Source organism: Daucus carota, chromosome 5, assembly GCF_001625215.2.
Source record: "Daucus carota subsp. sativus chromosome 5, DH1 v3.0, whole genome shotgun sequence".
Lineage (NCBI taxonomy): Eukaryota > Viridiplantae > Streptophyta > Magnoliopsida > Apiales > Apiaceae > Daucus > Daucus carota.
Genome location: NC_030385.2, coordinates 15,699,754 through 15,723,164, shown reverse-complemented (window position 1 = coordinate 15,723,164; position 23,411 = coordinate 15,699,754). Strand labels below are relative to the sequence as shown.

The 23,411-nt window shown below is 35.7% G+C and overlaps 2 protein-coding genes and 1 pseudogene across 2 annotated transcripts; 2 read left to right on the top strand and 1 right to left on the bottom strand.

Moving 5' to 3' along the window:
* The first annotated feature begins 1,671 nt into the window (after positions 1-1,671).
* LOC135152548 (uncharacterized) lies at positions 1,672-3,068 on the top strand. Its single transcript, XM_064092777.1, has 2 exons — positions 1,672-2,149; positions 2,262-3,068. Exons 1-2 carry the CDS (start codon positions 1,901-1,903, stop codon positions 3,039-3,041), a joined length of 1,029 nt encoding a protein of 342 aa, XP_063948847.1. The 5' UTR covers positions 1,672-1,900; the 3' UTR covers positions 3,042-3,068.
* Positions 3,069-4,784: 1,716 nt separating this feature from the next.
* LOC108221404 (uncharacterized) lies at positions 4,785-6,127 on the top strand. Its single transcript, XM_017395285.1, has 2 exons — positions 4,785-4,871; positions 4,955-6,127. Exons 1-2 carry the CDS (start codon positions 4,785-4,787, stop codon positions 6,125-6,127), a joined length of 1,260 nt encoding a protein of 419 aa, XP_017250774.1.
* Positions 6,128-8,675: 2,548 nt separating this feature from the next.
* On the bottom strand, positions 8,676-21,704 carry LOC108223744 (lon protease homolog 1, mitochondrial-like; annotated as a pseudogene).
* Between the last annotated feature and the right edge of the window lie 1,707 nt (positions 21,705-23,411).

The window sequence follows — 23,411 nt, the reverse complement described above, 5'->3', positions numbered from 1 at the left end:
ACAGCGTGAGCATAGGTCTGGAGAGATATGGAGGATAGGTGGTGGTGATTCGATGAGAGTTAGACGCAGAAACCCTAACCAGTTTGAGTTTGTTTTGGACCAGCGGATGATCCCGTATCTACAGTCTTCCGGTTTTTATGATGTTGCTCGGGTTTCTGGGTTACAGCTTGACTGAAGTTTGTTATCTGCTTTGCTTGAGAGGTGGAGGCCGGAGACTCATACATTCCATCTACCCATGGGAGAGGTTACAGTGACACTCCAGGATGTTGCTGTTCTTTTAGGCCTTCCTATATATGGTCATGCTCTTATATCAGACTGCATTGCCGAGCGCGGTACGTCCTGGAAGACTACTGTTGGATCGATCTTTGGACAAGAACCTAAAGATAATCGAATGAACGGGTCTAGGATTCAGATGAGTTTCTTCAGAGGCCTTACTCCACAGAGGTTAGACGATGATGCATCAGCAGAGGAGGTGCAACTGCACACGAGAGTGTATTTGGTGGATCTTATTGGAGGTATTCTCTTTACAGATCATTCTGGAGGTTCCATTCATCCCATGTACCTGCCGTTCCTTCGTGATCTAGATCGTTGTGGAGAGTATGCTTGGGGTGCAGCTGTACTTGCATTTTTATATAGGGAGTTGTGCAAGTGTTGCAAGCCAGACAAGGAGGAGCTTGCTGGGTGCTTGTTACTGCTTCAGTTATGGGCATGGGAGAGGTTCCCTACTCTTGCTCCCATCCGTCTGGACGTGCCACTACATGATATGAGTTTGTGGGAAGAGCAGCTTGCTGGTCCATATGGAGTGAGGTACGAGTCTTAAATTAACAGTTTCTGTTTGATAGTAGTTAATTTGTTAAGTACTGCAAATTAATTGGCCGAACGTTAGGGTTTAGAATTGACGGTGTAGGGCCGGTAGGCCCTACTCCCTCGAGCCTAATCCTTAATTATTGCGAGGCTGAGGGGCCGAAGGCCCTGAAGCCGAGACGTTGGCAGAATAAATAAATTCACACTCGTTCACATTTAGGGTTTAGGTTTGGCTTGTAGAATAATTAATTTGCACTGTAAATTAATTGGCATAACGTTAGGGTTTAGGATTGAGGGTGTAGGGCCGGTAGGCCCTACTCCCTCGAGCCTAAACCCTAATTATTGCGAGGCTAAGGGGCCGAAGGCCCTGAAGCCGAGACGCCGGCAGAATAAATAAATTCACACTCGTTCACATTTAGGGTTTAGGTTTGGCTTGCAGAATAATTAATTCGTACTGTAAATTAATTGGCCGAACGTTAGGGTTTAGGATTGAGGGTGTAGGGCCGGTAGGCCCTACTCCCTCGAGCCTAAACCCTAATTATTGCGAGGCTGAGGGGCCGAAGGCCCTGAAGCCGAGACGCCGGCAAAATAAATAAATTCACACTCGTTCACGTTTAGGGTTTAGGTTTGGCTTGCAGAATAATTAATTCGTACTTTAAATTAATTGGCCGAACGTTAGGGTTTAGGATGGAGGGTGTAGGGCCGGTAGGCCCTACTCCCTCGAGCCTTAACCCTAATTATTGCGAGGCTGAGGGGCCGAAGGCTATGAAGCCGAGACGCCGGCAGAATAAATACATTAATACTCGTTCACATTTAGGGTTTAGCTTTGACTTATATATTGATTGTAATTTTATTTAGGTGGCTGGTCGGACATTCATTTCGGGAGGTCTCTGGTCGTACGATCTCTGTTATACGTACTGTTCTGGATTGCCTTGCGCCTACACATTTTATCTGAGAGCCATACACCACTGAGATCCTTGATCAGTTGTTTACTTACTGTTTGGATGGTCGACAGATATGGCGTTATTGTGGGACCCTCATATGTTTCTTCATTGTGGAGACTCATCTGCCTGACAGAGTTGCGAGGCAGTTTGGTATGGTGCAGTCTATTCCAGCTGCTGTGGAGTATTCCAGTGATCTCCACAAGATGAGCTTGAAGGGAAATCAGGTTATTAGATGGACTCGGCTATATCAGCCATTCGTTGCCATTTGGGACACTCGGCTGGACCATATATTCCAGGCCGACTTGATTGCTGGTGAGAGTACTGTTCCTGGGTATAGTGATTGGTACCTACAGAGGACTGTGAGATTTATCTCTCGCCTGGGTGCATTTCAGCATCATGTTGTAAGTACCTTCATTTAGTTAGCACCGTCTCTTTTCTAGTATGTAGAAAAATTAATTCACTCTGTCTTATGTTCTTGTAACACATGATTATATTGTTCTTTGCTATTTTCAGGGTGATTTGTTTCGGAGGATTACTGATGTGGCACATGAGCCTGCTGATGTGCTTAAGCTATCTACTGGAGGTTTTGAGTTTGTTCGAGATTTCAACCTTCATTGGTTTGATGCGCTGCCATTACAGGAGCATAGAGCGATAGAGATACAGGCGAGGCAAAACCTTGGCCGTCGCCCGAAGCATGTTGGAGGACGAGCTCGAGGTCGAGCAGCTGCTGTGGTTGATCCTGTTGATGCAGCAGATCCAGTTGATGTTCCTGAGGACACGCGTCTTGGAGATGATCATGATGATGGAGCAGGGACATCAACTGGTATGCAGACTACTACTACACATCCTCTGCTTGAGCAGCCTGGTACTACTTCTACAGATCCCCCCTCTGAGCAGCCTGCTACTACTGCTACAGATCCCCCTTCTGAGCAGCCTGCTACTACTACTAGACAACGTCGTCAGAGGGAGCCTAGGGATCTTGAGGCACCTCGATTTGATCTTTTGACTCCTACTCCAGATTCACAGGATCCTTCTGATCAGTCTGGTAGTCAGCAGCCTCCTCCTCTTCATCATTCTCACGGGTATACTGCTAGGGTACCGAGGGACATCACTCCTCCTTCTTTTGATCTTGGTATTACTCTTCCCGGTCCGGTTGATGGTACCTCTACTGATGCATCACAGGGTTCGCAGCAGAAGCATAAGGAACCGTCCCAAACATATGTTCGGAGGTCAAAGAGACAAGTCATCCCAACTAGATGTGGTACTGATGGGGAAAAGCGCCCCAAGAAGTGATATCAGTTATCTGTAGTATTTGGCTATAATGTGTAAATTGGATAATATTAAAGATTTGGCAATCTATTAGTTTACTGGAGTTTGAGATTTCTAGTAGTATTATGCATTTTTTGTTTTATATTTCTTGTATTTCCATATCAGGTGATGCATATTATGTTGTTTGCTGTCGTGTGTTCATGTTTTTTAAAGTTACTTGTCTTTGTTTACAGGTTTTTTAAATTTTGCTGGTAGGTTTTTTAAATTTTGATGGTCATACAGGGTTTTGTTTAAGTCTGCAGTCTGCATGTTTGAATAAACAGACAAAACGCTATTCTAACAGGCGTTTTACAGTTAAAAACGCCTCTTCAGAGGGCGTTTTTACTTGTAAACGGAACTTCGACTGGCGTTTGATCCCTAAACGTCATTGCTTCCGGCGTTTAAGGCTTGTTGTAATTTACACCTAAACGCAAGACGAAATAGCGTTTTACATTTTAAAATATATATTAATATGAGTGAAACGCCAGACGCATTGGCGTTTTCCCTTTGGAAACGCCTGACAAAGTGGCGTTTTATTTAATTTTTGTCCATACAGCGTCCCTCTAGTTGGTCCCCGTGTGTTTTGTATCCAGCAGCCCAAAACTAGCATAAACCCTAAACCCACAATCATACAAAAACCAAAATTACCTATCAATAAATCATACAAAAGACAAAATTATATATCAATCATTTAATTCATACAAACCTAGCTTCAGTGGCGTCGGGTTCCGGTTCGAGATCAAGTTCGGTAGTGGCGTGGATATATATAAATGGTAACATTCTACAAACTCAGTTAGAGGGCTATATCTATGATAAACCTGTTGCGAAACAAATTAAACTTGATTCTAGCATGAATTATAGTAATTTATGTGATATATTGTATTTGAAGTTGAGAATTGATAGGGATGAATATGGTTTCAAAATGTATTTTAGATGTAAAAATTCGGATGATGGGAAATTTAGTATCGTCCCTGTTGATGATAATGATGATGTTGAATTAATGTTTGGAGTTGTTATTTCTAAGGGACCCCCTTTCTTTGTAGAGATTTATTTGGAAAAAATTTCAAATAATCAAATGGTTGATGGTAGTAGTAGGGGATTTGAAGGTCAAACTAGTGGCAACATGTACTTTGGTGGATATGTTAGTAGTAGTAGTAGAGGTATTGAGAGTAGTGACTTTGTTGAGAGTGGCTTGAGGATTGAGAAATCAACATTAAATGTTGAGGATTCGAGTGTAAGTATGAGAGATGATGCATCCAATCCTATGGAGTTGAGGGAGGGGATGATATTTGGTTCAAAAGAGGATTTGATGCATACGGTGAGACAATTCCATGTTCGGAGTCATCAAGAGATTGTAGTCACTAGGTCTAGTGGTTTGAATTGGCATGTGGCTTGTAAGTATAAAGATAATGGTTGTGAGTGGAAGCTCAAGGCTAGGTTGCGGAAATCTCTTGGTAAATTCCAAATAATGGAAACTTCGGGGCCACATACGTGCATAGGTGTCAACATTGCACAAGATCACCCTAACTTGAGCTCTTCGGATATTCTTGAACATATTAAGGATCAAATTGTCGCCGATCCCAAGATTAAAGAAAAAGTGTTGATGGCGACGGTGAAGAATATCTTTGGTTACCAACCGGGTAGAAAGAAGATTAGAAATGCCAGAAGCTTGCATTGGATGAGGAGCATGGGTCTTGGGAAGGGTCATATGAGGACCTCCCTCATTTGATGGAAGCGTTGCAATCATTTAATGTTGGAACCCGGGTTGATTGGTTATTTAAGGAATATGAGTCGGGAGAAGATGTTGTTGTGGAGGTATATTTCTTTCTTATAACTAGTAGTACATTTTTTGTGCAAGATTAATTGTTTTACTAATGTTTGTTGAATTTTTGTAACAGGAAGTAACATTGAAGAGGCTTTTTTGGGCTTTTAAGCCGTGTATTGATGGTTTTGATCATTGCATGCCAGTTATTCAGATAGATGGGTCTCACCTATATGGTCCATATCCCCTTGTACTTTTGAGTGCTATAGCGGTAGATGGTTTCAGCCATATTCTTCCACTTGCATTTACAATTGTTGAATCTGAGAATTTATCTAGCTGGGGGTGGTTTGTGGAGAGGTTGAAGAGTGTTGTTGGTAGGAGACACGGGATTTGTGTCATATCTGACAGGCATGCCGGGATCATTGCAGCTATGGAGCAACCGGGATGGTGTGAGCCACGTAACCATCACATATTCTGTATTAGGCACCTAGCTACAAACTTTGTGACGGCATTTAGGAGACCGGGTTTGAAAGATAGGATAGTGGAGTTGGATTATCAAGTTCAAGAGAACAAATTTGATTTGTTATGGGAGCAACTTTTGATTATTGAGCCTAGGGCGGCCAAATGGTTTGAGGATAAACCATTGGAGAAATGGTCACTAGTGCATGACGGGGGAAGACGTTTTGGTATCATAACCAACAATCATGCCGAAAGTTGGAACAATGCAATTATTGAAGGTAGGAGCCTTCCGATTAGTTCTTTGATAAGGGAGATATTTTTGAAGACGGTGGACTATTTTGACCAAAGACAGGTGGAAATTGCATCCCAATTATCTAAAGGGCAATTGTTTACTAAGCATGCCAATAAGATGCTTAGTCGGTCAATCAATCGTGGTAGTGGTCATAGCGTGCAAGTTTTTGATCGAGCTTTGTTGTTGTTTCAAGTGGTCACTAGGAAGATTGGTCAAAAGGGAGGTAATAGTCATACCGTCCGGATCAACGAGTCTATGTGTTCATGTGGTAAATGGCAAACTTATCGGATTCCATGTTCACATGTGATTGCTTGTTGTGCTTATTTGAATTTGGGTCATGAGAAGTTTGTAGGTGATTGCTATAAGTTAGAGAATTTGGCGAATGTGTATAATGGTATATTTGAACCAATACCAAGCAAAGGGGATGCTCGTTGGCCAAGACTTGTGGGTTTTCCAAAAGTCACACATGATAAAGAGGTTCCAAAGAAGAAAGGAAGGGGAAAGTCCACAAGATTTAAAAATGCAATGGATTTTCAAGCACCTCGCGGAAAGAATTGAATTGTTTAACTAGTTCTTTTATGCATTTAGTTTCAATTTTAAGACATGTGATGTAATGATATTAAATTTGAAGACTTTTATTTGTACTTCTAAGATGTAATGATGTTAAATTTGGAGACATTTGTTCGTTATTATTTCAAGTTTAAGGTTTGGGTTGATAAAACTGTTGAATATTGTTTTTTTTAATTTTAGTGTTGGTAACAGAGTATGTGTTGATAAAACATTCATGCAGCTGAGCTACTGACCTGCTCCGCAACTTCAAGAAGTGTTTTAAACAGGAAAACGCCTCTCTAAGAAGCGTTTCCAGCTCGAAAACGGCACCCTAAAAGACGTTTTGTGCCTAAACGCCATCCGTGGTGGCGTTTTAGTTATTTTTAAAAATTATGATACAGACTTTAAACGTTTTACGAAGTCACGTTTTACACACCAAAACGTGACTACAAGTTTCGTTTTGACGCCCATAACGTTTCTTTAAGTGGCGTTTTAATGTCTTTAAAAAAATATTAACATATATATTTTTTGTTAGCGTTTTACCGTAAACGCTAAGCGCAACTGCGTTTTGGTTAAAACGCTTGTTCGAGCGGCGTTTTGCCTGAAACGCTTCTTTAAGCGGCGTTTTGAAGTGACATCCCGTGGCCTTTCTCTCCAATCGTGACATTATGGGCCATCTGGTTGAATATAGTGACTCTCAGGGCCGTCACCCGGCGGAGGGTTGGAAGAAGAGGAAAAAAGGGCATTATTGTCCACCTAAAAGCTCTGCACAATAATTACTCCGGTGCAACCTTTAAAAATTAAAATACATAGTACTTTTCAACAATGTATTTAACCCATATCAATTTCCAGATTTGTATTAAACTCAGATTTTAATATATAATATATAATAATTATGAATTTATGATAAATCGTATCTGATTTTGATTTTATGTGAATTTTAGATAAAATGTTACGTAATTAAGATAAAGTTTTTGAGATTTAAACACACTATTTCAAAATTTCATGAATCACGGTGGGATTTCAAAAAACATGATATACACTTAACAATCTCACAAAATGTATCATTTTATGAAATTCAAAAAAATCTACAAGTATTTGAATAACAATATATTTTAATGAATTTTAAATAGTCTCGTCACAATTATCGAATTTTTAAGTATAATCTAAAATCCTTATTGAACAGAGGAATCTGGTGATAACAAGATTTGGGGTCGTTAGAATTAGGTGATCGATGATAGTGTACAACGAAGTGGGGATGATGATTTTGGGTTTGACTGAGATCGTTCGGGGAATTAGGAACTTTTTCACGAGATGGAGTAATTGTTCTCGTAAGAGTTATGACTTATCCCCAAACAATGGGGCCGTTTGGACAAGTTTAAAAAAAGTGATTTCTTACTTAAAGTAAAAAAGTAAATAAGTTGATAAAGTGTTTGGAAAAGAAGTAGAAGCACTGAGTGTGAAGTTAGCATTCTCAACTTCTTAAAAGTTCTTCTGCTTCTTTACACAAACAGGTCAAGAAAAGGGATCAAGTTAGACGTAGTTTTTGGGAAACAAGTAACCTAATCAAAACAGGTTTCTCATTCCTTGATTCTAGCGATGGACCACCGCCTTAGATTAGACGAATATGGGCTTCCGAAACTCAGCTTTCTCCGAGGAGCATGATATTAGATGAAATGACTCATTCTTGACCATATGGACCTCCCCTGAGTCAACTATACATGCTAGCTCACTATCATCTCTGCTTTTCTAAGGGCAAGGCACTTTGAAATCCCATTATTTCATCAAAATAATCAAACAATCGACTATTGATCAGAAATTTAAAAGCGAATAATTGAAAATTTAATATAAAACCCCAATTATTAAATTTTAAAATTGATTGATTATTAGTAATATGGTTTTGATGATAGATATGAATAGTACAGGGGTTCAGATTAATTTGGTTACTTACACTTAAAGATTGGATGTCAATAACATGTTAAAATTTGATTTGATTCTCAAGAACAACTTAAAAACACAAATGGAAATTAGTAATTTATTCTTGTTTGACTAACTTTTCAAAATAACAACTTAAAAACACAAATGAAATTAGCGATGTATCCTTGTTTGACTAACTGTAAAGGTCAAAATACACGAAAAAGGTTCAATCTGTTACGAGATGTTAAATATAGAGACACAAACTGAATTTTGTCCAACTATGTTACCCATTTTGCATTTAACCCAAACTAAGAGGATGCAAAATGCAAATAAGACTATTAATTAGAGACACAAACTGAATTTTGTCCAACTATGTTACCCATTTTGCATTTAACCCAAACTAAGAGGATGCAAAATGCAAATAAGACTATTAATTATGACAAAAATGTCTCGAAGTAGTCCAACAATTTACATTTCAGAACATGTTCTACAAATGCCTTGAAAATAATTCACAAATGAATGCAGAAGGCTTTATATTAATAAGCTGCTTCTTTTCTTATTCTTTTGCCAATCATCAATAATAATATTATATGTATAATATCCAACTTGGTTGAAGTAGCCACAAGCTTCAAACTAGCAATTCACTAAATAACATCATACATTATAAAAATTGATGATCTTACACAGATCAAATTACTGAGAATAATTAACCATGGCTTTCTAGTTATCGTGAAGGCATTTGTCTACCCTAGACTCTTCTGCCCTTTGATTTCGTATTGCAAAAAAATGTTCGAGGATTAATATCGTTAAGACATTAATAATTGTAAGTAGCTCACTGTTCTTTCTGCTTCTCTTCAAAAGCTAATTCAAATATTTGGTTGTAATTGTCTACAAAATGCGCCTCAAGTCCTTCCTTAACATTTGAAGCAAGCTCGTCAAAATCTCTTTTATTTGCTGCTGGAAATATAAGGGTCTTTACTTGACTTCGCCTCGCTGCTATAGTCTTCTCCTTGACCTTTTATACAAAAAAGTTGCATTAGTCCAGACTTCAGAGGACTAGATATACAATACATTAGCAGAAACAGATGGATCATAAAAATTAATACTAAAAGAAAAGTCTTAATTATCAGAAACGTAGAAAATAGTTCAAATATCATACCCCACCAATTGGAAGAATTCTCACTGTTAGAGTCACTTCACCAGTCATTGATATATCCTTCTTCACTGGCTTGTTCATGGCAAGAGAAAGCAATGATGTGATCATGGATTCATGGTACAACCAGCACTGGGTCCATCTTTAGGGATTGCACCTGCAGGAACATGGAGATGAAGCTTGGTATTTGCAAAGAAGGATTTCCCAGGTTCTTTTGCAGCTAATATTGCTCTGGCAACTGTGTGAGCAATCTGGGCACTTTCCTTCATCACATCTCCCAGTTGTCCTGTAAGTTGGAGGGCGCCTTTTCCTTCACCTTCCTCGACATGAGTGGTTTCAACATACAATGTAGAACCACCCATTGACGTCCAAGCAAGACCCATCACAACTCCAACTGGCGTGTTCTCGTATATGCGCTCTGCATGGAAAACAGGTTTTCCTACAAAGTCTGACAAATTTGATTCTTCAACCAGCACTTTCTCCACAGGCTTTGTTTCTTCGACTTCTGGTTCCAATTTTGTTTCATCATGGTCCTGAGAAGACAATTACCAATGTATTTCACATTTCACTGTTCTAATCAAGAAAAATTAACACCTAAAAACATTGTGCCCTAAATTGCAACGAATTTGTGACTTTGAACAATGATATATATATATATTTAAGTTCTGTTCAGTAAGTTTCTTATTTGCATTAATAACCACTAAAAAACAAATTATATAATCAGGATTAATATTTATAGTTAGATATCAGAATAATGTTCTAAAACTTTAACACGTTTAATTCCAGGACAGAAAAGAGTGTTCATCGAAATACCTTGGAGTCGGAAACCTGATTGATAGAGATATCTTCCTTTTCATTTGATTGAACCACCTCAACCACTTCAGCTTCTTCAGCAATTTCTGAGACAACTTCTTGAACCTTTTCATCAACACCAACTGTGGTGCCATCAGTTTTAGATTCCAATTTCGCAGCAGTTGATGGATCACATGTCGCTCCTTGTCGAACAAGTTGAAGAGCAATCTTGCGGTAAATCTTCTCGATATGCTTTTGAAGATTTCTTACTCCTGCTTCCCGACAGTAATTTTCTATTAGAGCAAGAAGAGCTGCATCCGTCACTTCAACTTGTTTGGGGTTGATACCACATGCTTCACGAGTGGCTTTCTCTAGATAGTCCCTTGCAATGTGTGTTTTTTCATCAGTAATATAACCGACAATAGAGATTATCTCCATTCTGTCCAGGAGAGGATTGGGTATCATTTCGACAACATTTGCCGTGCAGACAAATAAGACCTTTGATAAGTCAATTGGAACATCAAGATAGTGATCGAGGAAATTTGCATTCTGCTCAGGATCAAGCAGCTCCAACATAGCACTAGCCGGATCACCCGCATGGCCCCTTCCCAACTTGTCAATTTCGTCGATCAATACAAGAGGGTTTGCTGTACCCACGCTCTTCAGACATTGCACCATTTTTCCTGGCATTGCACCAATATAGGTTCTACAATGTCCCTTGATTTCAGCCACATCAGACAGCCCTCCAACAGAAAATCGGTAAAACTTACGATTCAAAGCACGCGCAATTGAACGACCAATGCTTGTCTTACCCACTCCAGGAGGGCCAGAGAGACAGATGATTTTCCCTGTCACAAAAGAAAAAGTTCTTATAAATCAAATGGTACAAAATAGGAATTGAACAATTCTAAAAACTTTTGTTTGCAACCGTATCACGTGGACTCTTAAATGAGTGAAGTACAAGTCCAGATATCTGAACTCGGTTATGGTTGTGAAATTGTGTGGACATACCAAATGAAATGCAGATAAAAGTACATGCTGCTATATGAGCACAACTCAGATTCACTGAGAAATACTTATATTTTATAGTTACTCTAGATCATACATTCTTAAATCCATAGACAGTATTACTAGCTCATATCGTCTTCTGAAAATAATAATTATTATAATAACGAAGAAACTCATTCTATCATAATCAAAAAACTCCAGTAAACCAAACCTTGAGAAATTCCTCTTAGTTTTCCCACACTATAAATTCCAGTATTCGTTCCTTGACATCACTTAGTCCATAATGGTCCTCGTCAAGAATCTTTTGTGCATGTATTACGTCAAAATTTTCATCACTGCATATAGAACAAAAGAAGTATGTTAACTCAAGTCATAGAGGTGTTTAATGCAAGTTCCAAAAGTGAATTAGAGGTTACAGAAAAAAAATAATATAAAAAATAAGAAAGAGGCTAGGAACTTAAGACCACTCCAAAAGACTAAATTTTGAGTGCTAACCACACTATCATAAATGCCAAAGGTCAGAACAAAGTAAAAGACTAAAATAGTAACAACAATCAAGACAAGTATGTCGTGACAAGTACTGCAAATATGGTTGAAGTACCAAAAAACACAACAATGTCTAATATCTTGACTGAATGTATTATATTAATTATAATGAGATTAAAAACTGAATGTCAACTAAAATAAATTTAAGCATTTACAATCTATAATTAGATGGTCAGTAAATTTGATTTCATTAAACTTCTTATATAATTATAATATGCTAGTTTCTGAACTACAATATCAATTGTTATATGTACTATCAAAATATTGGAAATGAGTACTAAATAGAAGCAACAATATCGTTTAATAAAAACATATTTTAAATAATAATTCAAAATTTTAAACTTTAATTTTCCAGACTTTATAGAATAATTCTATAGTAAAAACATTGTATGCTATATATTAAGCTAAAAATAAATTATCAGTCACATGGTATACTATTTATCATTATTGTAGTATTATTAATTTCAAATGATTAAGGAATTAAATAAACAGGTAATCAAGGTTCATTAGTGCAGATGCACTGTATAAAACTCTTATCCATCCTATCTCCCTAAATGTCCAAGTAAGATTTCGAAGCAGACCGATTCAGCGCATTTAGGTCCACTTCAATTACTTATGACAAGTCACTGTTTAACTAAACTTCAGCTGTTCAGTTCTAATCAGTTAAAAAATACTGACAGATTAACAACTGAATTTCTGTTTAGCTCCATTCAGGCATTATCAAATGGACCCGAAAATAAAGATCATCAGCAAAACCCGCTTTGGCATTTTTATAGAAGAAAGTACAAAGTTCAAAGCAATTCGTCCCACAATAAAAAGAATAGAAGTACTTGAAAAGACACAAAGTGGAACCCAGCAAAGCCAACTTAAAAGTAGCTTATAATATTCTAAGCTACAAGACATAAGTTAATACAGATAAGTGTGTTCAACACCTCTTTAATTTGAAGGTGAGAAATGAGGTATATAATAAGTGTTCCATAACAACTTGTAAGCTAAAACAATTATAGTAAGTACTGGAAAAAGGACCCGATGAGGTACGCATAAAACAAAAATAACACATAAATTGGACGATAATTAAGGAAAGATGTAGAACAAAAAACATATAACGTTTTCAAAACAACTAATCCCCAAATGACTAGTCGTCATGCCTGCAGACATGGATAAAGGGAGACGACAAAATGCACTCCACAATTTACTATTAAGCTCCAGTACAATATCATGTCCATGATGTATTAAATTTTGATATAAATGGTACGATATTATATGCATGATGTACCACTCCCATAAGGTCAACAAGTGGAGCTTAAATGGTAAAATTTGGAGCTCATTTATCGAGTCCCACTGAATAAACCAGCTAAAAGAACTCATAAGTCAATGTGTAAGTAATAAAATAAACAAACATGCTTTATTACACCGCCAACAAATAGACATTCTTTCCTAAGAAACAAATGATAAACTAATTAACAGCAATTTATATTGCATATAGTATCAAAGCCGTAGAATATATATCAAAATATATAAGCAAGACAATTTATCTACCTGTAATTACCCCAAGGCAGAGCAGTCAACCAATCATGATAATTACGTGTTACATTAAATTCGCTTGAACTAGCTTCTAACAACTGTAGTTTAGTCAGTTCTTCATCAATAACTTGAAGAACATGGGGTGGACATTTCTCCTTATTTGGCTCGAGTCTTTCTCTAAACTTTGCTGAAGCACAGACAAGTCATTAGTCGCGAGAACAATACTTCAAGTTTAAAAAGGATACAAACAAGTTTCTAAAGTATGACTATAAACCGGTCCCAAGCCCATAAGAGCAAATTAAACTAGTAATCATGACCATATACAGTTACATGAGGTAATATAACATTCAGTACATAGAATAAGTCCAAATACCATAGTATGCCACTGTTTTTCATAGCTTGTTTTTCAAGATATCTTAATATATACACTGGTTAAGTTGTCTCTTAATCTCTTTGGATCCTCAATTATATAGAATTATAATTTATTCAACATGAGAACAATTTTTCCACACAACATACTGTTTCACAGGACAAGATTTTGAGAACGTAGTCAGTTAACTTTGGATAGTGTATACAATGTGTGTTGGAAATAAAATTCATCAAAATTGTTCAAGGTTGATCGTAACCTGGAAACTCAGGCGAGGAAGGTGCCCAGTTTAGTCTTGGAAATTCAGGAATTGAAATTATAGACCATGAAAGTTGTCTAATGTAAGGATCTTATATGTAATGCTAATTAGTAATTAACGATTGCTGCTCTAGAGTTTGTATCTTGGCTTGCACAGAGTGAAGATTGATAGAGCATATATTTATATATGCTTTTATATGATTTTATTCCCATAATTTTAGTATTTTGTAAACAATCAAGTTATTTCTAATGGATTTTAAGTGTTTAATGGCAGGAAAATAAATATTCCAAAAGTTGGATTAAATCAAGCTTATTTGGGCTTAATCAGATGGAAATTCGGATTTTATGGATAGTCTGCCAAACAAATCTTGTTTGGGCCATAACTTGAGTTCTGAACATCAAAATCGGGCGATTCAACAGCCCACGCGAAGATATTGGAATTTTCTACAAGTTTAAAGTGGACCAACAGTCAAAATTCAATTGGATCAGCCCAGAATCAGGCCTGAACAGCAGCCTACGAATTTCAGCATCTAAATCCAACTCGTTTTAGGATATTATTTTATTTTCTTGTAAATCATTAAAACTCTTATATATTAGGGTTTTGGTAGAGATAGTAGAGTATGTTGTATCATATAGAATAGTATAGAGATAGCCTTCCAGAGAGAAAAGGGAGAGAAGCACTTGTGAGAGATATTGGAAGGAGTGAAGGGATTCATCCGGACTTCGAGCACTTTCTTCAAGTTGTATTCTTCGTACTTTAATTCCTATACTCATGGTTTGTAGTATAAATATTTATTTGTTTCATCTTATCATGAGTAGCTAATCCCTTGATCCAAGAGTTGGGTAGTATTCTTTGGCTTATTATGTTTGTTTAGTTGGATTGTGCTTTCTCTTGATTTGTTAATCTGTCATGGAGCGCTTTATACAATTACAGGAGTAGCTAACTTGTAATCGAATCTCTAGGAGTCATAACGAATCGGGAGAGGAGTTATAATTCTAGTACATGATATGATGGACACAATTTGAGTATTAGATCGGGAGATTGATATGAGAATTGTGAAACTTAAAATCCTTGGTTCTTAATAGTTTACAATTATACTTTGATTGACCATGGGAGTGGCTTTTAGGGGATTATTGTAGGCATTATAATCTACCTTGGGAGAGGATTTTATAAATATTAGAAGGATTGTTTTTAGCAATCAAGAGACACAAATTAGGCATTCATGGTAGCCATTGAAGAACTCTAATTCTTGGGTTGTTTTCTCTCATATTTCTTTATATTTATTGATTTATTATATTAATTAGTTGATAGATAAAGCCCACCAAATTCTTCTCTACACTTCTGAATTACAAGAGATAAAAGACTTGAGATTGATATTGATATCAGTCCTTCCCTGCGAACGATACTCTTAAAAATACTCGACAACAAAGATCAAGGACTGAGTTAGAAGGGAAGGTGATCGGAGATACAAGTACTATGTCATCAAAGGCAACCCTCTTCCAAACAGCTACATACAAAAGAGATAGTTTCTAAGAGTTACGATTGGCATTAAAGGACCTAAACCGCAAAAACCTAAAACATATTTAATTTTGGCTCAATACAAGATATTCAACTATGGTTCTAGTTTGCTTTGAATCACAATTTTTATTTATTATATGGGCTCAATCATGACACTTTATTGGACCATATTTCATCATTTTTTTAATCTCAAGTACTTTGTCCTCTTTTAACTTCTGACAAACCAATTAACTAAAAGCTTAGCCTGCAATATGATACTAGATATCAATACCCACTTAGAGGACTTGATCAATTTTTTATTTTTTGCAACATTCCCTAGCTCAGGTAGCACGATCCCACAGTAGCACCGGCTAGACAATTAAGAGATGCAAGACTTCCAACTGTACTAAACATCTTTCAGTAAATTTCAATATTAGCTGAAACAAAACTAACCAGAGAGTGCTGTTTTGTCATCAGCCTCTAGTCCCAATTCCTGCATAATGGTAAAACATCAGATTTGAAGCTGAAGAAAGGCCGATTAATTGAGTTCTGAGCAATTATAAACACATCCCATATGAAGAAGAATATTATCTCCGCATGGAGAAAAATATGGAGTACAATGATTTACCTTCTTAATGGCCTTAAGTTGTTCGTTCAACAAGTAACGCCGCTGCTCGCCACTAATTTTTTCTTCAATTGCTTTCGCTATTGATTCCTAGAATATAACAGAAACAAAGAATTAAGATGGGAATGTCAATGCTACAAAGAAAAAACTAGAAACAGCGTAAAGTAGTTTACCTGAATCTTACTAATCTCCATCTCTTTCTTCACCAATTCCAAAGTAAGCTTCAATCTTTTGTAAACCTTAATATATGTATAAAGCCACCAGATTGATGATAGCAGGACATTTAAATGACAAGTTTATTGAAGGACAGTGGCAATTCCCAATACTGACTAAAGCTCTTCAGAAATCACCAGTTAATATTTTCATCTATGAGAGTCTCCAATATTAATATTGGAAGTAATCCCACTTTAGATGACCCTTTTACAAATTTCACACATATTAACAAGTTTAACTCATAACTTTGTCCATATCTGCACACATTTAATATATTAATTTATTAAAAAATTAGAAGGCGGCTACATAGAAAATGACAAATCACAAAGGGCAATTTTGCAAAATTGTTGATAAATATACATCGAAAAAGGAGAGGGCCAACTAATTTGGATTTTTTTTTTCAAACGGGTCAAGTAAAATGGGATGGACGGAGTATAAATTAAAATGTGATATTACAAAGAAGAAAGAGCAGCTGCTACTTATACTTCGATAACATTGTTTACATGTACTGCTCTCATTTGAAAGCTGTCTCTGTTTCTTCTACTTTATTATATTACTTGCTTTTACCGATCTTTTCAATTATTTGAGCACTATGTAAAATGGTTCGACTGCAGTATGCCATATGCAATACTGGAACAAGAATCTGAAGGGCAACATGCAAGAATTTCAGGATGCTTTGACAATGCCTTTTCTTTTGCTAGTATGTTTTGATGATACTTACATCTAACTCTTCAAGCACTTCCTGGCATTGTGATTTGTTTGCACCAGATATTGCAGCTCCAAAATCTGCTAATCGTGGATAATTGAAATCACCGATATGCTGCATAGATATTCAGGAGATTATATGCATAGTGTAGTTACAAGAATGTACTATCAAAAGACTATTTGGTGAATAGACTAGCATGGTATATCTGCAAATTAGCACCAATATGCTGCATACATATTCAGAAGATTAGATGCATAATGTAGTTAAAAGACTATTGGTACTATCAAAAGACTACTTAGTGTATTAACTGGCATGGATCTGCAAACTAGTAGACAAAAAGGACTCCTTATGCTTTCAATACAGTCAAATCAATTTTGAGAAATTGAGATTTTAATAAGCTGATGCACATTCAAAGAGTACCAAACCAGTGATAGCACCCTATGTCGTATGAGTGAGGTGGATGTACCAGACAGTTGCAACTGTACAATGTCAAAGTAATAGCTGTGCACGCTTGTTTAGACTGACAACTGTACATTTTTGTTTTATGGAAACCAAGAAATACAAGCTTCTTTCACTAAGATTCATTCTTATCATAATATAGAAAACATATCTGTAACATGTTAGTCGATTTTTTTCTTACTTGCGTATCTTTCAAGTTCGTTAGTGTCAATATACAAAGCAACCTACATCCTTCCACTTTCCTTCATTCTCTACTTATTTCTCTTTCATTTAGGATTACTCTTAAATATTACTCCCTCTGTTTTCAAATACTTGACGTTTAACTTTTGTGCACACATCTTTAGGTGCATTGACCACATAGCTAGAATTAATATTTTTAAAATTTTCTTTTTGTGAATTAAAGTATAAGATTAATATTTTTATTCAGAAAAAGAAAATTTAAAAAAATAATAATTTTAAGTATGCAGTCAAAGCTCTTAGAATTGTGTGCCAAAAAGTCAAACGTCAAGTATTTGAAAACAGAGGGAGTATTTACTAAGAAACAAGAATCCTGCTCCTTTTTATTTGACAAGAAGAATCCTGCTTATCACTATCAACTAGCAAGAGAGAAAAATAAGATACGAACAAAGAGATGACTATAGCAAAGATTTAGTAAATGGTTAGAATAATACATATAGACCAATTCAAAAATCTTAAGCAGTTCTAAAAAGTAAAGCAATTGCATGGAGCAACTCCAGCAAGTGGTAAGCATTAGCAATAGTTACAAGAGTACATCACAATAGACCAAATATGGCATGATAAGTGAGCTTGTGCACCTGAGTATAAGTTTGAACATATCTCTCCAAAGAGAACTCGTCTTCAGAACATCTCTCAGAGTTGATATAACCTCAAATGATGTAGCTTTTATAACATCGTCATCCTTGTTATATGGCTTATCCTGAAACATAATTGTAGTAACAAGAAAGCGTAATATAGTAAAAACTACAAGCACACATGACGACTTTAAGAACAAAATATTAATAAAATAATCTATAAATACCTTAAGATGATCAATTTTGACTGTAAGAGGATCTTCACTGACCTGCGAATGGTGAATTGATATAAGTCTATTAATCTTTGCATCAATAAGCAGTTCAAATATGACCCAAGAAAATCTCTTAAGGATATCATCAGCTCTTTCACTCACCATCTCTGTAATTCGAAGACGCCGATGGCCAATAAGAACCACCTGGTCTCCCTGGATGCTTGTTATCTAGTGACAAAATCATAATCATCACAGGTAAAGAACATATATGCTTGGACAATAAAATATCAAAGCAAAGAAGATTAGGCATCTGCTTAAATTCAGACCTGAGCCAATGTTCCAACTTCATGAAGACGATCAAGCAATTCCTTTCCTTTAAGCTCATATATGCTCTTCTCAGTATCCGACCCAGATGTCACACTGGAGTCAGTTCCTGGTTCATCTTTAATAAGGAAAGCACCAGCGTATGGGGCATGTCGTTTCCTACTTTCGACTAAAGCAGCTAGTAATTTAGGATCCTGTAAAATAACAAGTGTAAAGTAGTAATTCACTCACTTCACTCGAAAACATATGAGGGGGCATCAGCATTGCCTTAAGTGCAACAATCATATGGCCTGCTTTGGCCATGTAAGTGAATTATTATGAGAGATTGATTAAAGACTGTCCAAAATTCTAATTTTTTTCTAATTAAGTTCACATAGGACTAGAAAACAGTGTATATTTATAACTAGGTCAAGTTTTACATAACATTAAGCTGTCATACCTTTACGTATATAGGCATATAAAAGCCTGGGAATAGTGGTCTATGCGGCAATGGAAGCGCAATAACCTGCACAGAACAAAGAACTGTCTAAATAATCTTCAATATTAATATACTCGGTCTTTAGAAAGTTAACGGGTATTATTAGTCCTGCTGGCAAGCATATACATTATACATCACTAGAGAAATGAAAGGTACTTGGGAGGCAAAGGTTAATATAGTTAATAGGTATTATTAGAGCAACTCCAACAATCTCCTAACATCCTCCTCAAAAATAATATAAATTATTGAATCCTAACTATTTAGGACACTTTCATATGATTCTTCTCCAACAATCTCCTTATCCATGTCTCCTAGACTATTATATATTATTAAATAGGCTTGTAGTATTTGAATAAAGAAATGTGATAGTAGTAAAAGTTGGCCAACTTTGATATATATTAATAAAGAATGAAATGAGGAGAGGAGAGAGAATCTTAAGTATGAGGAGGATTTTGAAGCTCCTAACAATTTGAGGAAGACTTAGGAGATTGTTGGAGTGAAATTTGAACACATTCTCCCTAAAAATATGACTTAGGAGTGTAGTGAGGAGCTTGTTGGTGATGCTCTTAGTCTTGCTGCATGCATATACATCACCAAAAAACATAACTGTACTTGCAGGGGCGTAGCTACATGTAACTATAAGGGGTCACTTGAACCATTGAAATTTTACACACACACACACACACATATAATTAAAATAAATTGTGAACCCATATAAAATATAGAAATTGACCCCATATTCAATAATTAAAGCAAAACAAAGCTCAACTTCCCAGTTTTAAATCCAGTATTCAACGTATTCAAAATACGAAAAGTCGTAAAGGACAGTTACGAAACTGTAAATACAGCTCTTTAATTATTTTTTTGTTTAGTTACTTTCCCATAAAAATATATTAAAAATATTTGACCCCAATTATTTCGTTTTCTGTCTACGCCCCTTAGGTACTTGGGAGGTAAATTATAAAAACAATAGTGAGTAGTCCTTGAAAATATAAAGATTGCACATGAACATGTTACCTCTGAAACTCTCATTATCTGGTTGTGACAAAATTTACATTGGGATTATAATTTTCAAGGAGCAAACACATTGTTCCATTTTTTTTCTAGTATAAACTTCAATATATTTATTGTAAAGGTCTTACAAAATGGATAGATTTAGATAGTGATCTATACAACATAAGCAAGGCTTTTTATAAATATAAGACCAAGTATCCAATTATACACTTATAAGACTAACTATAGCTATGCATTGGAGTAAAGTTTTATAATTTGGTCCTATATATAGCTATAGAGACTGACTATAGCTATGCATTGGACTTGCGCCTTTTTATAAAAATAAGACCAAGTATCCACTTATATACTTATATGACCAACTACATGCATTGGAGTTAAGTTTTTATAATTTTGGTCATATATATAGATATAAGACTAACTATAGCTATGCATTAGACTTAGTCTTATTATTTACTTCTTGTCAGGCGTTTATTATAATTTACACAATTCTAAAAGACGTAACTAAACGCAATTATCAAAGACAGATTCTGACAAATCAAATATCTACCTACGGACTTTAAAACATCAGTCAACCCCTTTTCGTGATTAGTCAACTAAACTCAAGATATCAAAATAAAACTCCACCATAGCGTCCATGGTCTTTACATATGCATTAGCAAACACCTTCTAATTTCTTCAAATTGCAAAAAGATATATATGATAATTGCATAACATGCATGTTACAGTGTTTTACTAACAATACAACATTAAACCTTCTCGACTTTTGAGCAAGAGCTAATCATTTACTCATGCCCGTCTAGAATAAAATTACTTATAAGCCACATAACTGATTCTATATATGAGTTGTGATACTGCACCAAGTCAACACCTTTATATGTATTTCTCAATTCCAATCAAAATCCATCAATATATAAATGGAATGTATACAAATCAAAAAACAAAAGCAAATATCACATACCACAAAACTTAAATAAGAACATAGATAATACAGTAATTCAATTTAAGCATTGCATGATAGAAACACACAATTTCATTTATTTCTAAAAATGGGGAGAGAATAAATGATAGGCAAACACAACATAGCAAAAAGCTAAAAAAAAAACTTTAAAATGTACAGAAGTTAAAAAGGTTTCAACTTTTTAGCAAAACTGCAATTCACAAATACATAATGATATACAATTGTAAGTAATTCTTTTTTTTTTTTTTTGGGGGGGGGGGGGGGGGGGGGGCGAGAGAGAGCTCACAGTGAGATAATCTTCTGGCCTAAAAACAGTGGGCACCATGGCAGACGAAGACTTTGAATCAGGTTCTGCAGCACCCTCTTCAACCCCTTTACTCTCCATCACTACACTCGACCCATCACTTGAATCCGTGCAGAAATAAACCCTTTTATTCAAACTAGGGTTCAAATTCCCAACAGAATTCACCATTCTCAGCAATGGAGAGGTGATCTGAGACGACCCATATCTCAAATGAGACTGAAACGGCGTCGTAAAGCCATGCAATCGAGCTTGCACACAAGTAGATTTCAAAGTTTTCAACATGGGTTGGAGAAAAATTGAAACTTTTGGAGAAAGAAATTAAGGATTTTATGTGGGATGATTTAATTCAGCAAAGAAAGATTAAAAAAATGTGTAAAACGCCATGGATGAACTTGCAGGAAAAGAAAGCAGTTTTAGAGCGATCTCTAAACAAGCTCCTAAGTCTAAAATTTAGGAGCAAATCAAAATTTAGTGCTCCAATCGGCTTCTAGATGCTCTTTAAAAATTTAGAAGCATGCTCTCTCTCCTTTCTTTTAAAGAGCATCTAAGTAGCTCCTAACTCAATATTATATTATTTTTTCTTCAATCTTCCAAACTCAATATTAAATAATTTTTTCTTCAATCTTCTCTCTCTTTTAGTTAACTTTTTCCTCTCATTTATATAAAATAAATATAAAATATGAATAAGGAGCCAAATATAAAGAGTAGTATTGGATTTCTCACGTTTTCCGGTGTATTAACTTACTAGGAGCCACATTTTATATTATTGTCTAGAGAATGATTTAGAAGTACCGTTGTAGATGCTCTTATATGAATAGTTTTTTTTTAGTGGACTTGGTTAAAACCCCTGCCCCGCTGCTGCTTAAACCCTGCCCTTGACTAGCGTAAAAAGAGTACACCACAATTATGTTTCGGCATGACTTGAAATTTCAAGGGAATTTCAAGGGAGTAGTATTCGGGAAAAAAAAGTGTTTTTATTTAAAAGTTTTGGATTATAACTTTATGAGTTACTTAATTTCAGTAAATGATCAATTAAAACAGGTTCGCAGATACTTTATTTAATCATATAACTTTTTTTGTAAATCAAAATATTTCATTAGATGGATAAATCAATAAATACAATCCTAAATTTCAACAAGACCATCCCTGCTAACACTCAGTCGGGAGAAGAATATGATGCTCGTGCTAGAGAATGACCAACCATATTAACATACCGTTTAACGAAGAATAAATTGACTTTGTTTAACCTTCTGAGAAGGACTCGACTTTTTCGATAACTAATCTCGTTGGCAACACCGTATGAACACTACAACTTATCGCCTGAATTATTCCTAAACAAACTGATTCCATCTCTACCTCTCCCCCTGTCTTGGACCAACTTACCGCCTCCTTTATTGCCATAACTTCAGCCATTTTTGGAGTAAATATGTGCCAGAAGGTGCCTGTTTTAGTGTAAACTAGTTGACCTTCTAAGTTTCTAGCCATCATGCCAAAGTCACTTGCACAAATGCTCCCCAAAAATAATTGTGTCAACCGATACTTTCATTTTATTTACTTGTGTTCTAACTCAACGAGAAGCTCCATCCCTGCAATTTTGATTCAGAAAAAAGCAAGAGATCGATGATAAATAGAGGAATGAAATGATGCATTTGGATTTAAATGAATAAGATTTTTGTTATTTTGTTGGAGATGACACTCAATTCTTAAATCCTAATTAAATTTAAATTGATTATCCCAATTTCACTTGATTATAACCTAACTCCGATTTTAACAACTGATATTTAGTATACGTATATGTTTAATTTTCAAAATAATAGAATTAAAAAATTTAGAGTAATATATTTAAGAGAAACTATCAATGACATCCTTCTAAAATTGACTTCTCCAAATAACATTCAAAATATGACATTTGATTAACGAAAATTAACATTAAAGATATCTCATGAATGACAATATTGAAGGCTGATAATTTGATGATGACCCAATCCACTATGCGATGATGGACTTTGAGTTGATAATAAAGTTGTTTTATGCTAATAGCTAATAGAACAGTTTCAACAAGGAGATTCTTGGTTGACAAGGCACCTGTATGAAGGATAAGGTGATGGTCAAATCTAGGGAGCTC